The following is a 14,461-nucleotide window of genomic DNA, read 5'->3' as shown; positions in this document are numbered from 1 at the left end:
TTATCCAAATCGGCAGCATCTGTGCTACAGTGAGACCTTCCCTAAGATCAAATCCGTGTCTGATTCTCCTACGAGGGCAGGCATGTAGGAGATAACCCTCCCCCACATACTCCCCTCACCCCCGCAAGAGAAAGGGGCTAGAACTGGGAGACCTCCCCACGCGGAGGTGGATTCCTTACCTTGTGTTTTCTCATAGCATTGGTCAGAGAGCTCACTACGTCTGTGCCCTGAACTCCCCGCGCCTTAAACTTCTTTGTCCATGAAAGCAGGACACCCTGGGGGAAGATTTCAGATCCAGACAAAATAAGGAAGGCACTCAGTTCTGAAAATGAGCTGCAGAAATTTCATGCTTAAAGTGTATCCCCCTTGTGGCCTTCTCTTCTTTAAGCTGAATCACACCAATCCTTTCAACATTTCTCCAGAGGCCTTTTCTAATAATTTTGACATGTTTATTACTCTCATCTGAGCAGTTTAAAACATAATACATAGGGGCAGAAAGAACAATGGCAGCAGAGTCAGAACACTTAGATTCATAAGACATTGTCCAAGTCATTTAACCTCTCTGAGCCTCAGTTTACTCATCTGTAAAATGGAAACATCACTTCCCTGCCTCTGTCACAGGACTGCTCTGATAGAAGTACCGGCATACGGTAGACGCATGATGTGTGCAGAATGCCTGGTTTGCCAGGTCCACAAAGCAGAACTGACGTGTTACCTTTAAGACTCCCTCAGGGACTTCATTTCAACTTAGAAAAATAGTTCTCAATTTGCATTATCAATTATCTGCTTACAAGTGGTGTTTCTCAAGAGTTTCATGTCTAACATAGCAAATAATCACAGAATTTTTCAGACTGGAAGAGAATTTGGAGATTAAGAGACTTGCCCAAGGTCACATAGTCAAGAGGAGCTGAGCCCAAACTTACTGACTCCCTGACCATCCCCACCCCCTCAGTTTATGGATAAAGCAGCCAAGCTTTAGAGAGGAAGGAAGCTGTTCCAGGTGTCACAGTGAGTGAAGGACAGAGCCCAACTGGAACATAGGTCTCTGATGCACCCAACCAGTGACCAGGTTTCTCCCTGCACCACAGCGCTACCTAGTGGTAGCTCTAAATTCTGCCCTCATGGGCTATGGTAACATCCCTGCCCCACCAGACAGAGGAGTGAGAGATTGTAGGGTGGTGTCCCCCCAAAAAGAATGCTAGGGACAATGTGGGACCTGTTGGGGGGAGTATATATGGGGGAGTGGGGAATAAATGCATGTGATATATTGTTAAGTGAAAAAAAAGCTATACATACAACTACATATTTTTAAATTACACATACAGTATAACACCAGTATTTAATATAGATATGACTGGAAGGAAAACCCAACAATTCTAGTAGGGCGTATCTCTGAAGGTTGGGATTAGAGGAGATTTCTATTATCTTCTTTAAACTTTTCAATTCCTACCCTCTTTCCTCTCTCTTCTTTTTCCTACCTTGAAAAAGTATTACCATTTTATCATCAGAAACACACACACACACACACAAAGAAATTTCTCTTTGGCTAAGACTTTTCCATTCCCTCACTTAAACAAACAAAACAACAGCAACAACAAACTAACATTCTGCTTTAATTCCAATGCCCTGATCTTTAATCATTTTTTAGTTTTACAAAGAATCCCCCTTAACCATACCTCCTCATAAGAAGTCTTCCCCTTCCCACCTCCTTCCGCACTTACATGGCTGATGAGACTCCACCTTCTCCAAAGCCCTTACTTTCATGTCACAAATCTACATGTGCAGCAGAATCACGGTAACAGCTATGCCCACTCTTGGTTATTATTACTAACGCATTTCCTTGTGGCTGAAGCTTTTCTACTTTAGACTTCACTGAAAGGCAGCTTGGGAGGAAATTTTATAAAATGCAGGTAATTCAACTAGACTTTGAAGAGAAAAAGTTTTTCCCTTCCTCGATATAATCAAGCCACCCTTGCCTCGTTTAAATGTCGTCTGAAAACCCTCATTGGGATACAACACAAAATGGGTCAAAATGCTTTCAGGCACCTGCTGGCATTTTAAACAACATTCTACACCTGTGTCTTTTTGGAAAGTCAGTGTGGTCAGGGAGTCTGTGAGCATGGGCTGAGCCATTCTTGGCTGTGTGGCCTTGGGTAAGTCTCTTAACCTCTCTGAACTGCACTTTCTCAAATATAAAGTGGAAATAATTATATCTCCCTCATATGAGTGCTTTGGGATTTAAATGAGGTTATACACATAAAGAGTTCATCAGAAGTGCAAGACAGTGTCAAAATCTGAGATACAGTCTATCACCATCACCATCACCATCATCGTCTTCCTTCTTCTTGAAGTCTCTGTTCCTAAGCTCAAATAAGAGGTGTTTAATTGTTTGGTGCATTGAGGCCTGATTCCTGACTCCTCCCACTTCCCCTACTGATTTGGGGGAACTCTGCTCTTCCAGTCTGCAAACACAAGCGAAGCTCCCCCTTCCTCTTCTAACATTCCCTGAAACCTTCTTCACACTATTTTTTTCTAATTCTTTCTCAAGAAAATAATTAAAAAGTAAACCTCAGCCCATCTCCCATATAGACAGATGATGGCAAATTCCCATTCAGCGGAATCTAATAAATGATTGGTTGCACCTTTCAATTGTCAGATGTTATCAAATAGCTATTAAATATAAGACATTGTGCTAGAGACCCTGGGGATGGAGAGGAAGAACAATATAAAATAGTGCCTGCCCTCCAGAAACATCTGTGGAATTGGAGGACAAGGTACAAAAGAATGAAGAGACAAGTTGTATAGGGACAATGGTCAAAACCTTGCAGCTACCATTGATCCACCAGGCACAGTGCTCAGCGCATTACAGATGCTTCGTCTACGCTTCACCTCAGCCCAGCAAGTAGATATTATCCTTGTTTTACAGATAAGAAAACAAGGAACCCAAGAAGTTAAGTAACTTGCCCAGGGGACGCAACTTGTTCTGAGCCAGGATTCAAAGCCAGGTCTGTGGAACGTGAAAACCCATTCCCTTTCCACTATCCCACTATCAATAAGCGGCTCAAGCCAACAATATCGAACACATCCCAAGTCAAGGTGGTCCATGAACTGACTATGAGCTGGGTGTCATGACCAGTCTGTGCAGCAGGAGCTCACAGACCACCACCCCAGGCAGGAGTAGCCTGTGGAGACCTGACTTGTGACAATAACCCCCTGGCCCCAGAAAGCTCACTGTCCTTTTATATGGCCCCTTGTTTATTGTCACAGATTCACATAAGATCAGCTTTGCCTTCTCCCTGTTTACAAATTGAAAATCTGAGGCACACAGAGATGGATTACCGGAGACTCCAGCTGGCTAGTGGCACAGCTGAGACTATACCTCCCAGGTGCTGGGTCTGTCCAGTAACGCTGTCACTCCAGTGACCCCACCTCGATCCTCCTCCTAAGCGCTCACTATAGAGGGAGACTCCCCAAGTCTTCCCCCTCTTATTCTAGTTAGCTGTGTCAATGCTTCTGAGAGTGGTCGCCAGACCAGCAGCATTCGTATCACCCGGTAACCTATTAGAAATACAAATCTAAGGCCCCACTGATTAAGAAACTCCTGCATGGGGCCCAGCAATCTGTGTTTAACAAACCCTCCAGGGATTCCGACGCAACCAAGGTCTGAGAACCACTGAGCTTGGTGGTGAAAACCATCTTGTTCCCTGTGCTGTGCCCCTAGGAAGTGTAAAATCAAGGCGGCCACGTTAACATATTCCCTGCCTCACAATTCCACCTCACTGTTTAAAAAAAAAGAAAAAACAAACAAGAAAATTCCTGCTGATCTCTCCTGTTCCCAGCCTGACCCCTGCACGTGCCATTCTCCAGCCCCAAACCCAAATCCTATCCAGCTCCCCCTCCCTTGCACCAGCCTTACCTCTTCTAATTTAGTCTGTTTGCAGGGAAAAGAAAAGGTTAGGCCAAGAGGTAATTTCTTCTGCATCAGCTCTTTGGTTTTCATGAAATCTGCCAGACAGTCAGCTACGTATTCAAACAGCTGCAGAGAAGAGAAAGCACAGGACACGGGGCTAAGGCACGGTCACCCAGGAACTTGATGCCAAGGCCTTCCCCCACCTTCACAGAGCCCCTGCCCTGCTACCTCTGTGCCATTCCCTCGGATAATTTCATTGGGTGTTGGGTAGAACTGACTCTCCATCTGGACATTTCGTTTCCCCTCTTCGGAGACTTGCACCTTCAAGACTCGAAACTTAGATCCTCCAAGATCCAGGGAAAGAAACTCCCCGTTTTCTATTAAAAAACAAAGCCAAAAAAGTTATCATTTATTGAGGGTCTGCTAAATAGCAAGCTCTGTGTTTGAAGCTGGAACTGTAATAAATGTCATGAAGTCTCACAACCACCCCACGAGCCAGGTATCATTATGCCCACGCGCCAAGACTCCAGAAGTGTGGCCGTTGACTTGTGCCCTCCAAGGGGCAAAGTTGGGGTGTGACCCAAGTCTGCCTGCCTCTGAAGCCTCAGCCCTGCCCACTGGGCCATCCAGTAGGGAATAAACGTGTTCATCTGGAGAGGGCAAATGTGAACATCCTTCACGCAGGTGGTGTTAGAAATGGGCCTTGACGGTGGAGCATATTCTAGCCCGCCACAACCCCAGCAACAGGGAGGAGAGAGCTGACACTCCGGAAAACAGGCATACGGCAGAAAAGGCAGGGGGAGTGCAGAGAAGAGAAAGTAGCCCCATATGAGCCTCAGTCTTATGGGCAGAGAGGAGACACTCCAGGAGGGAAAGGAGACAAGAACCAAATGCTGGTCCTTAAGGAGCCAAGAATGCTTAATATTTTGGGCCAGAGCCACTCCAAAAGGAGAAAATGTAACCTGACTGAGTCCAGTATAAGACAGATGCTATTAATAAAAAGGTGGAAATGACACATGTGTTGGGGTGAGGCAGCCCACCCTGATGACTTCAACTCAGATTCCAGCCAGAGGTCCTGCCTAGGACCCCGCCAGTATCTTCAGCATCAGCCACAGATACGGGAACTCATGTGTGCAAGCCCTTGAACCAACAAGTCTTTGTACAGAATTATCTGTGCTGGAAAAGTGGCTGCATGTACCAGGCATGCTTCATGACATATGGCCAAGGCACGTGTGAGTGAAACTCCGTGACCACAAATCTGGTCACCCAAGTGGCCTTTCTTTGGTACCATGTGACCCTAAACACAGCTGCATGAATCTAAGGAACCAGCTGGCCATTCAGATTCACTCCTCGTGAAATGTGAAATAAAACATAGAAGGAAATTGCTAGTAGGTGGTAAAAACTGAAGTGGAAGCATCCCAAACATCAGAGGTCAGCTGGGTAGCCAAGGCGGCCACATGTATGTAGGCTGAAACCATGGAGGAAAATTCCTAAGTTCCAGTTCCCTTGAAGCCTGAGTGCACCACGGTTCCTGCCCTCAGATTCCCACAAGGTCCTGTGTGTCTCCCTTTTGGGTTTATGTGTGCTTGTACTACAAGCCTCCTTTCCTGACCTGCCTTGACTGGGTTTCTCTGTTCCTAGCAAGCAAGGAACTAGCGGCAAGCCCTCCCAATGGCGTGCAGCACCGCTCTTCAAACTTTAATGTGCATGTATATCGCCCAAGAATTTTGTTAACATGCAGACTATGATTCAGTGGAGGTGAGGCCTGAGATTTTACATTTCTAAACAAGCTGCTGCTGCAGGTCCGTGGAACAAGGTTTAGAGTCCTCATTTATAGACCCAGCCAGCTGGATATTTTGCTTTTGTGGAGATTTCTAGAAAGCAAGACTCTTTATCTCCCTAGATCAGCCCTGAAAGGAACCTGATGGAGCCATTTATTCAGGGAGGGACTCCAAGGACCTAATCCTGTGCAACTTTATTAGCACTCATCACGTACCAAGCAAGAGATGCTTTCACAGGTGCTATCACAGGTGTTGCACAGGAAAGAGGGTAGATCACATGATCCATGTACGTATGAACATTTACTGAGCACTGACTTTGTGACAAGTGACATGCCAGGTGCTAGGGATGCAAAGACGAAAGACTGTGGGCCCCCTGGGAAGCCCATCAGAAATACAGGCAAGTAAATAAACCATTTACACACAGTAGGGCACGTGCTCTGATTGTGGGAAGCACAGGGAGCAGTGTCTACTAAATCAGAGCAGGAGTCACCACCCCAGAGGAAGTGATACAGAGCTGAGTGATGAAGAAAGAGAGCGAGTCAGCCAGACAGACAGAGGAGAGCAGGGGTCCAGGGAGAGGAGGCCAGGAGCAAAGGAATGAGATTGCCTGGGGTGGGAAAGGTCTGCGCTTCTGAGCAGGAGGGACGTGTGACAGAAATGAGACTGGCGGGCAGTCTCGGGTTAAATTAGGAAGGATTTGGAAAAGCCACCCCACCTCCAAGAAATCTGGGATTTATCCAGGTGAGGGGGAGCCACAGAAAGATTTTAAGAAAGATTTTAACCAAGACCTGATTGAGATTTTGGGAAAACGCCTCTGACACCAACCAGGATAGATTGGAGGATTAAAAATAATAATAATAATAATAATTATTATTATTTTTGAAGATGTTGGGGGTAGGAGTTTATTAATTTATTTATTTTATTCTTGCTGTGTTGGGTCTTCGTTTCTGTGCGAGGGCTTTCTCTAGTTGCGGCGAGCGGGGGCCACTCTTCATCGCGGTGTGCGGGCCCCTCACTATCGCGGCCTCTCTTGTTGCGGAGCACAGGTTCCAGATGCACAGGCTCAGTAGTTGTGGCTCACGGGCCTAGTAGCTCCGCGGCATGTGGGATCCTCCCAGACCAGAGCTCAAACCCGTGTCCCCTGCATTAGCAGGCAGATTCTCAACCCCTGTGCCACCAGGGAAGCCCAGATTGGAGGATTTTAATAAAAACCACATGGTGTGATCCCTTCTGTAACTCTGACACAGAGAAAGGACTCATTGGACCCCAGGGCAAGGAGGACCTGCCTAGAAGAGGGCAACAGCAGCAGGGGGGCCATCAGGATCTTTACGGTGATTATTAAGATCATTATGACCTCTCATCATGGGGCTGTAATGTACAGCTTGGTGACCATAGTTAATAATACTGTATTGCATATTGGGAAGTTGCTAAGAGAGATCTTAAAAGTTCTCATCACAGGAAAAATAAATTTGTAACCGTGTGTGCTGATGGATGTAACTCGACTTTCTGTTGCGATCTTTTCGTAATATATACAAATACTGATCAGTATGTTGTACACCTGAAACTAATGTTATATGTCAATTATGTCGCAATTTTAAAAAATAAAAAGAATACTAATTAAAAAAAAAAAGAAATGATCTTTCAAGAAGGTGAGGTTTCCTTGAGAATCCACCAGCTGTAGATGATCCTCCAGTGATCTTTCAGTGGCTCCAGGCAGCCGTGGACACCAGGGGTTTCCTTCTCCTAAGCCATTGCCAGGGCTTGTGCTCCTTCCCCACTCCCTAGTGCAGCATCTCCCAAAGGCGCAGGAGGACTGAACGTGTATATTCCTGGAGATTCACCATCTCCAGGGGGAGAGGCCCGAGAAGCCATATGTTTAGGAATCGTCCCAGGTGAGTCTTATGCTCAGGCAAGTGCGGGACCCCTGTCCTAATGCAGACCCCTGGGCCCATCAGCTGACAACACTGGGGCTCCTGGGCTCCACTTGCAAGGCTCACCCTCCAGGAGGCCTAGGAGGCTGCCTGGAGACAGAGGCCAAGAAGAGAGGCAGCTGGGGTGGGGCCTGAAGAACCACTGTCACCTTCAAATCGCAAGATGGGCACTTCCTGTCCCCCTTCCCTTGTGACTGGTAGAAGAGAAGGCACAAACAATAACCATGCTTTTAAGGCACTCGTAAGAACAGTCAACTGCTGCTCCCTGACTGACAGGCTGCGAGGTAACTAAGGCTCAATCAGGTTACCCCCTCTCAGGGAGGTTCAGATGAAAGAGGGGAAACTAGAGAGTAAGCAAACTCAAAACGATTTCTCTGGAAATTGAATACATTTCTGAAATGGAGACCCCAAGAGATTAGGATGTAATTATGAAATCATACCACCAGCTCCCAGGAGCTCTGTAGGACTTGGGACATTTTGAATAGTTGAGAGCATTCCTTCCACATGACCTCATCTGATCCTAACGACCCTACAAGTTGGTGGGACAAACTGGCCACATCCCTTTTACTAATGAGGACAGGAGTACAGTGGTTCTGGGACTTAACAAGGTCACCTGGCTCCACAGGGACTCTGGGCCCAGGGACCTCACTGCAGCAGGATCACTGGTGAGATTTATTGTGTGATGAGAGGCTCTAAGGAGACAGTGAAGAAAGGAGCTGGTGTCTCCTGGCCTGAGGAGGACGCAATTTCTAAAACTTGGTCAGTTTCACTTCCAAACCTTCCTGAAGCAGCCAGGGTCGGGAAGGCACACCTGGCCAGTAGCCTCACACCATCAAAGGCCACCTTCCCTTGCTTCTGGGGACACACGTCTACAAGAGGAACCAAAGCACCAAAAGCCAGGAGGACTCTGACCTGGGGCTCCCTCCCTCACACACCTCATGATTCAGGTGCTTCCTCGGAATGCCCCAGATGATCTATCAAGGACAGAGTCCCCACAGCATTCTCAAAGAGCAGTGTCAGAACTCAGCAGAGATTTCAAAGCAGGACTGTCTCTCTCCACAGCCTGTGTTCCTCCATGGTGGTACACTGCCCACTACACAACCGCCACCAGCAAGGGAACGGGTCTTTCCCATCACAGTTCCCAGTTCTCAAAAGGCAGAGCCAAGCTACTTGGGCCCAGGCATTGGCCCAGAGGGGTCCAAAGCCCACTAATCCGATCAAAGGTCCCTGCTCCTTCAAGAGCCCCAAAGCCCCCGCTGGAGCTTGGTTGCAGAACTGCGGCCCTGACACTGAGGAAGCCCCGTGGTCCTCACTGCGCTCATCTGACCTGAGGATAAGAGTCACACCATGGGGTTCTTATAGGGATTGTATGAAACAGTGAGACCCTAGCACTGCATGACCATAATAGGTGCCTGGTAGATACCAGTTCCTTTCCCTCCTATGGCTTCACCCAGAGGCTGAGAGTGAAGGAGTTTGATGGAGCCTCACAGATTCCCTCTAGAGGTCTCTAGGCTATGGTAAGCAAAATAATGGCTCCCCCAAGATGTTTACGTTGTAATCCCCAGATCCTATGGATATGTTAGGTTATGTAACAAGGGGGAATTAAGGTTGCAGATAGAATCAGAATTGCTCATGAGCTGACCTTGAGGTTGGGAGATTATGCTGGATTATCTGAGTGGGCCTAATGTAATCACAGGGTTTTTAAATGTGGAAGAGGGAGGCTGAAGGGTCAGAGTCAGAGATCTGAAAATGCTATACTGGGGCTTGAAGATGGAAAGGGGCATTAGCCAAGGAATGCAGGTGGCCTCTAGAAGCTGGAAAAGGTAAGGAAACAGCTTCTTCCCCAGAGTCTCCAGAAGGAATGCAGCTCTGCCAACACCTTGATTATAGCCCAGGGAGACCCACTGAATACTTCTGACCTCCAGAGTTGTAAGAAAATTCATTTGCGTTGTTTAAAGCTGCTAAGTTTGTGCTAACTTATTACAGCAGCAGAAGAAAGCACATTTTACAGATAGAAAAATTGAGGCTAAACATTTTGCCAAAGGTCACTGAGATATGACAGAGCTGGGCCTAGAACCTAGGTTTCTTCAATTATTATTTAATATTTTTGCCACTACGTCATACTATCTTCCACCACTTCCTATCTATAGCCTAGAATCTAGATACCTAGGAGTGAAATGCCATTTACTATGCATTCTACAAATATTTCAGGCCTAGTAGGCATCAAGCACTACGCAGCACTCAGAGCGCTGTGGTGAAGAAGACACAGACCCTGCCCTCAGGGAGTGATGGTCCAGTGGGGAGACTCTCATACACGGCAGGGTGACAGGAGCTCTGATAAGAACCTAATCCAGCATAGGGATGCTTCCCAGATGGAGGCAGTAACCTCTACACTGAGATGGAAAAGCCAAACTGGTGTTCGTAAGGGGAAGAGTGTTGGGATTCTCCAACAGGAGAGGGAACAGAGTGTGTAGGGCTAAGGCAGGCAGGGAAGTAACAAGGTGCATTTGAATTTTGGCTCAAAACTTTTGGTACTGAGCATGACTGAAGCATAGAGAGTCAGTGGGGTGGGGGGATGTGGAGAGAGGGCTGGAGAGGTAAGCCAGGGAACAGAAGCAAACTTCAGGTACCCATCAGCCAAGAGGGAACCAGGGGCATCAGGGTCCCTGGCAGCCCCCAGCTCCACTCACCTGAGCCATCTGGAATGGCCCTGACAAAGGTGGGCAGCATCTTCACCGACGCTGTGGGGTTGGTGTCCTTCCCCAGGCCCTTCTGCATTTCAGCCTGGAACCGAGCCATGATGTCCAAAAGGGTCTCATCGGAGAGCCGCATGTGATACAGGAACCTGTCCACCTGGAACAGAGAGCAGAGTGATCAGGGTTGGCTGCTGGGGACACCTGACCACCATTAAAGGCTGTAAATTCCCACTCCAGGCATGAAGCTGCCTTCCTGACTCGGGACAGCTTCTCGATGTGGATTCCCAAAGGCCCCTTGCCTGACCACTCATCAAGCTGGGGAGTTAGAACAGAATGGAATGGAAAGCCAGGGAGGTGGGGACTTATTCCTCTGAAAAACAAGCTCTGAGGAAAAAATGATTCCCCCATTTCTCTGATGGGACAATGGAGGGGCAAAAACGAAGAAGGATTCAATTTCTAATTCCCGGTTCAAGGCCCTCACCGTTGTCCTACTGCCTCTCTTCTGGAAAAGACTAGCTATAGCTTGAACCTCAAATTCCTAAACATGGAACCTTTCTTTTGTGCAATGGTAACAATATATATTCACACATTTCCCCTTGTTTATGGGCCGCTAGGAAGAGCAGAGCTAAATTCAGTTTCCAAGTGCAACCTCTGAAGTCCAGTGCTTTAAATTTCCATTTTGTTTTTAACTGAGGTTGTTTTAACTAAGATGAAGTTTAATTTTTAAAGCCAGATCAAGCTGCTATTGGAAATGAGAGCATGTCACTCAAGTAACCAGAAAACTGGGACAAAGGACCACTACCCCAGTGGAGGGAAGATATAAAAATTACTATTGCTGTGCACAGTCCATTTGAAGGCAGTAAGTCACATCATATTACCTTCCTCCCCGTGCTAACGCTAATCACTTGGTGGCGGCAGCCTAGATTCCCAGGGCTCGCTGGGATGGAGTACCAGGAGGAGGGACAGCGGCACAGGTGCCCTGTATTGCCACCCTGCTTTCTCTACTGAATAGCCTCTCTATTCATCCAGGTCACAAGGAGGCTTCATCTTGGCACATTCCTGCAGGAACTTCTCTCCCACACTTTTATCTAAGGCTAAGAACATTTGTTGCAGTATACAAAGTGCTTTCACGTATGTCACCTCATCTAACCTCCAAGACATCCACTGGAGGCAGTCAGGTAAGGCCAAATTATTGCTCCTAATTGAGAGATGGGGACTCCAAGACTCAGAGCCATTAAGCAGCATTAGGAGGCCCATAGGTAAGTGGCAGCCCTGGGACTATAATGCAGTCTCCATATTCCTCGCTCCACGGCCTGGTTTTGCTTCACAGCTTTGTGCAGGACCCACAAGCCCCACAGACAAGTTATACCAAAGTCCAGGGGTCACATGACCTTTATCATAAGGCAGGTATGCAGTCATCAGCCAGCCCTAGAGGGCAGGCATCCCAGTTCAGTCCAGGGCCAGTATGGAGTCCTAAGCCAGTGAAGTGGTCCATGGCTCCAGGGGCTTGGGGGCCCAGCGAGAGGCCAGAAAACCATCAGAGAGCCATGAACAAGAGGACAATTGGGCTTTCAGCATATTTGAGAAGATAGGATGGAATCAGGTCATGCTTCATTAAGGGCTTTCTGTTCACCCCGAGTCTGTTTATGACTAATTGGTTGGCACAGCAACACACAAGGAGAAAACCGACAGAAGGGACGTGACCCAAGTAATTGGAGTTTGGGGAAGGGTGAGATGTACTACACGGAACCTAAACTTGCTTCTTTATCACCCCAAGGCCCTTCAGACAGTGCCCCTGAACGTACTGCTCATTTCTGCTCAGACCCAGAGTATAAAGACCTCCTCCAGGTAACCCCATAGCATCATCCTTTGTATGTAAGTAGTGGTTTTGAGGCCCTTTGGGGGTAGTTTGCCAGCTGAACTTTAACAGTCATTCAGAACTTTGGGTTACTACTCCTGCTCTTTCAGTAAGTTAAAGTTATGACAGACAAATGTGAACTTAGCGTCAGTTTCTTGTTTATTCTTTGTATCTTCCACAGCACCTGGTACAGTAGTTAGAAGGGAAGAATGAAACATACGCTGGGACAAAAAGGCTGTATTTTAAATCCAAACAGGTGATTTGAGGCCTGTATAAGCAGGCCCACACGTTGCAGGCACCAAGGAAGGGTACTTGAGTTCAGAAAACCAAGCCCACTCTTGGAGTGACTCACAAACCATGTGACACCAGGTATTTTCTAAACAAAAGAGCCAACAAGCATCACATTTAACATATGAAGAGCAAATTCAAAACTGCAGGCTCAGAGCTGCTGAATTACAGGATGTGGGAGCCCGAAGGGACTTTACAGATCACTTAGTCCAAAGATCCTGTATTATGAATCCAGAGTCATAAAATGGTTCAACTCTTGAACCCAGTGATGTCACTTCTGGTAATCTATCCTTAGGAAACAATCCCAAATATGGAGAACATTAAATACACACCAATGTTTATCATAGCAATATTTTATTTGTTAAAAAAATGTTTATGAAAGTGGCTGAATGTCCAACAAGAGGGAAAAGGTTAAATTATGGCATATCCAACTTGACTGAATTTTAGGAAGATAATTATGGAGAAATGTACTTAAGTGGTTACGTTTTAACAGTAAGTGAACTATACAGATCCACAGTGGTAAACACAATATAACTGTAAAAACATCCACTGTGAAAAAAGACAACAAGGGCTTCCACGTGGCAAACGTGACAGTGTCTGTGAGAAGGGTGGGATTAAAGGTAACATTTTCACTTTTCGTAATGTTGACTTACTAAACTGTAAAAAGTACACAGGGAAAAACCTAGCCAGTTCTTCTCTTATGAATGAACAATCTGCAGGTCAGTGACCAGACCCAGTCCAATGTTATCAACAGGTCAAATAATGTCACTACATCGAAGTGGAAAAGATCTCCTCTCCTCTCCCCTCCCCCCTTTCCTTCCCCTCCCCCCTTCCTTTCTTTTTCTTTCTCTCTCTTCCTTCTTTCCTTCCTTTCTCTTTCTCTTCCTTCTTTCCTTCCTTCCTTCTTTCTTCCCCTTCCTTCCTGTTTTGTTTTGGTTTAGTTTTAATGTTGGTATAAGGAAATTTTAAAAAATTGTTCCAGGGTCTGAATAGTAACCCTCGTAGGCACGTAGCACCCAGGATCTTGACAACTCTAGAAGCAGGAAGCACAGAAACTATGGAGGGGACTGGCTACCTGACCGGGACGGAGAAAGAGCCTGTGCCTTTTGACCAGGTGTGTTGTCACCATGAGAAGTGAATGAGTTGGTGTTCTCAGAACCTATGACTCAACGCAGCAACTCATAAACTGGCCACCCTTGCTACCCCAGACACCTGCTGGCTCACTCAACATGGTGGCTGGAAAGTGCTCCTGACTATCCCTGCTCAGCTCACGCTTAGCTATCTTGCCTTCCCCTGGGAGAGAGAGAGAGGGGTCAACCCCAGGCCTTGACAAACGCTGACCCTCCTCCCAGAAGGACCTGGAACAGATCAGTGGAGGCTGCAATCCCACCTCCTGGGCCTGCACCTGGGCTGGTGGACAAACATGTCTAGCCTGATTCTTGGGTGTAACTAAAGGTTAACCACCACAAAGGGGCCCAAGGAAATGAAACTAATTTGCTAGAACTAGAGGTATAAAGGTCCAAAGACTCCCCTTGAGGGCTGGAGAGACTCCATGCAGGTTACATCTTTACTAAGAGGTTGTAACAGAAAATGAATTCTTAAGCAGTACTGTAGGACTTTTCCATCTCCTTAAGAAGCTAGTAGAGAGCTCTCTGAATCTAATCAATAAATGAAAATTAAGATAACTGATTGATTTACAATATTTTAAGATTTGCTATAACCGGCAACCCAACTCCCTAATGAACAGAATGTAGTGGGAGGTTATCCCACCCAGTACAGGAGGGCTGTCAGGTGCCATGCTTTCTTTCTTTCAGTTTGAAAAGCCAGGAGGCATCATGACACAATGGAAAGAATGCTGAAGGAGGATTCAGAGGTTTGGGTTTAATCCTCACTCCACTTTAAATACCTGGGTAATCTTGGCTAAATCCACCTGCTGGGAGGACTTCTGTTATCTATAAATTGAGAGATGCTCGTGCCCAGAGCCCTGCCACTGGCAG

The 14,461-nt window shown here is 46.8% G+C and overlaps 1 protein-coding gene across 5 annotated transcripts in view; it reads right to left on the bottom strand.

Annotated features, from left to right (window-relative positions):
- HKDC1 (hexokinase domain containing 1) overlaps positions 1–14,461 on the bottom strand; it is a 52,650-nt gene that overhangs the window by 24,931 nt on the left and 13,258 nt on the right. For all 5 annotated transcript variants that reach the window (XM_029200943.1, XM_029200945.1, XM_029200944.1 and 2 more), the window contains 4 exons: positions 10,313–10,475; positions 4,139–4,287; positions 3,917–4,036; positions 180–275 (listed from right to left, as the gene is read on the bottom strand). In XM_029200943.1, the coding sequence (XP_029056776.1) occupies positions 180–275; positions 3,917–4,036; positions 4,139–4,287; positions 10,313–10,475 (528 nt within the window). The remainder of the gene's footprint in view (positions 1–179; positions 276–3,916; positions 4,037–4,138; positions 4,288–10,312; positions 10,476–14,461) is intronic.

Source organism: Monodon monoceros, unplaced genomic scaffold (assembly GCF_005190385.1).
Source record: "Monodon monoceros isolate NGI ecotype Baffin Bay Population unplaced genomic scaffold, NGI_Narwhal_1 Super_Scaffold_4, whole genome shotgun sequence".
Lineage (NCBI taxonomy): Eukaryota > Metazoa > Chordata > Mammalia > Artiodactyla > Monodontidae > Monodon > Monodon monoceros.
Note: the sequence above shows the minus strand (reverse complement) of the source record. Positions and strands in the feature narration are given on the sequence as shown.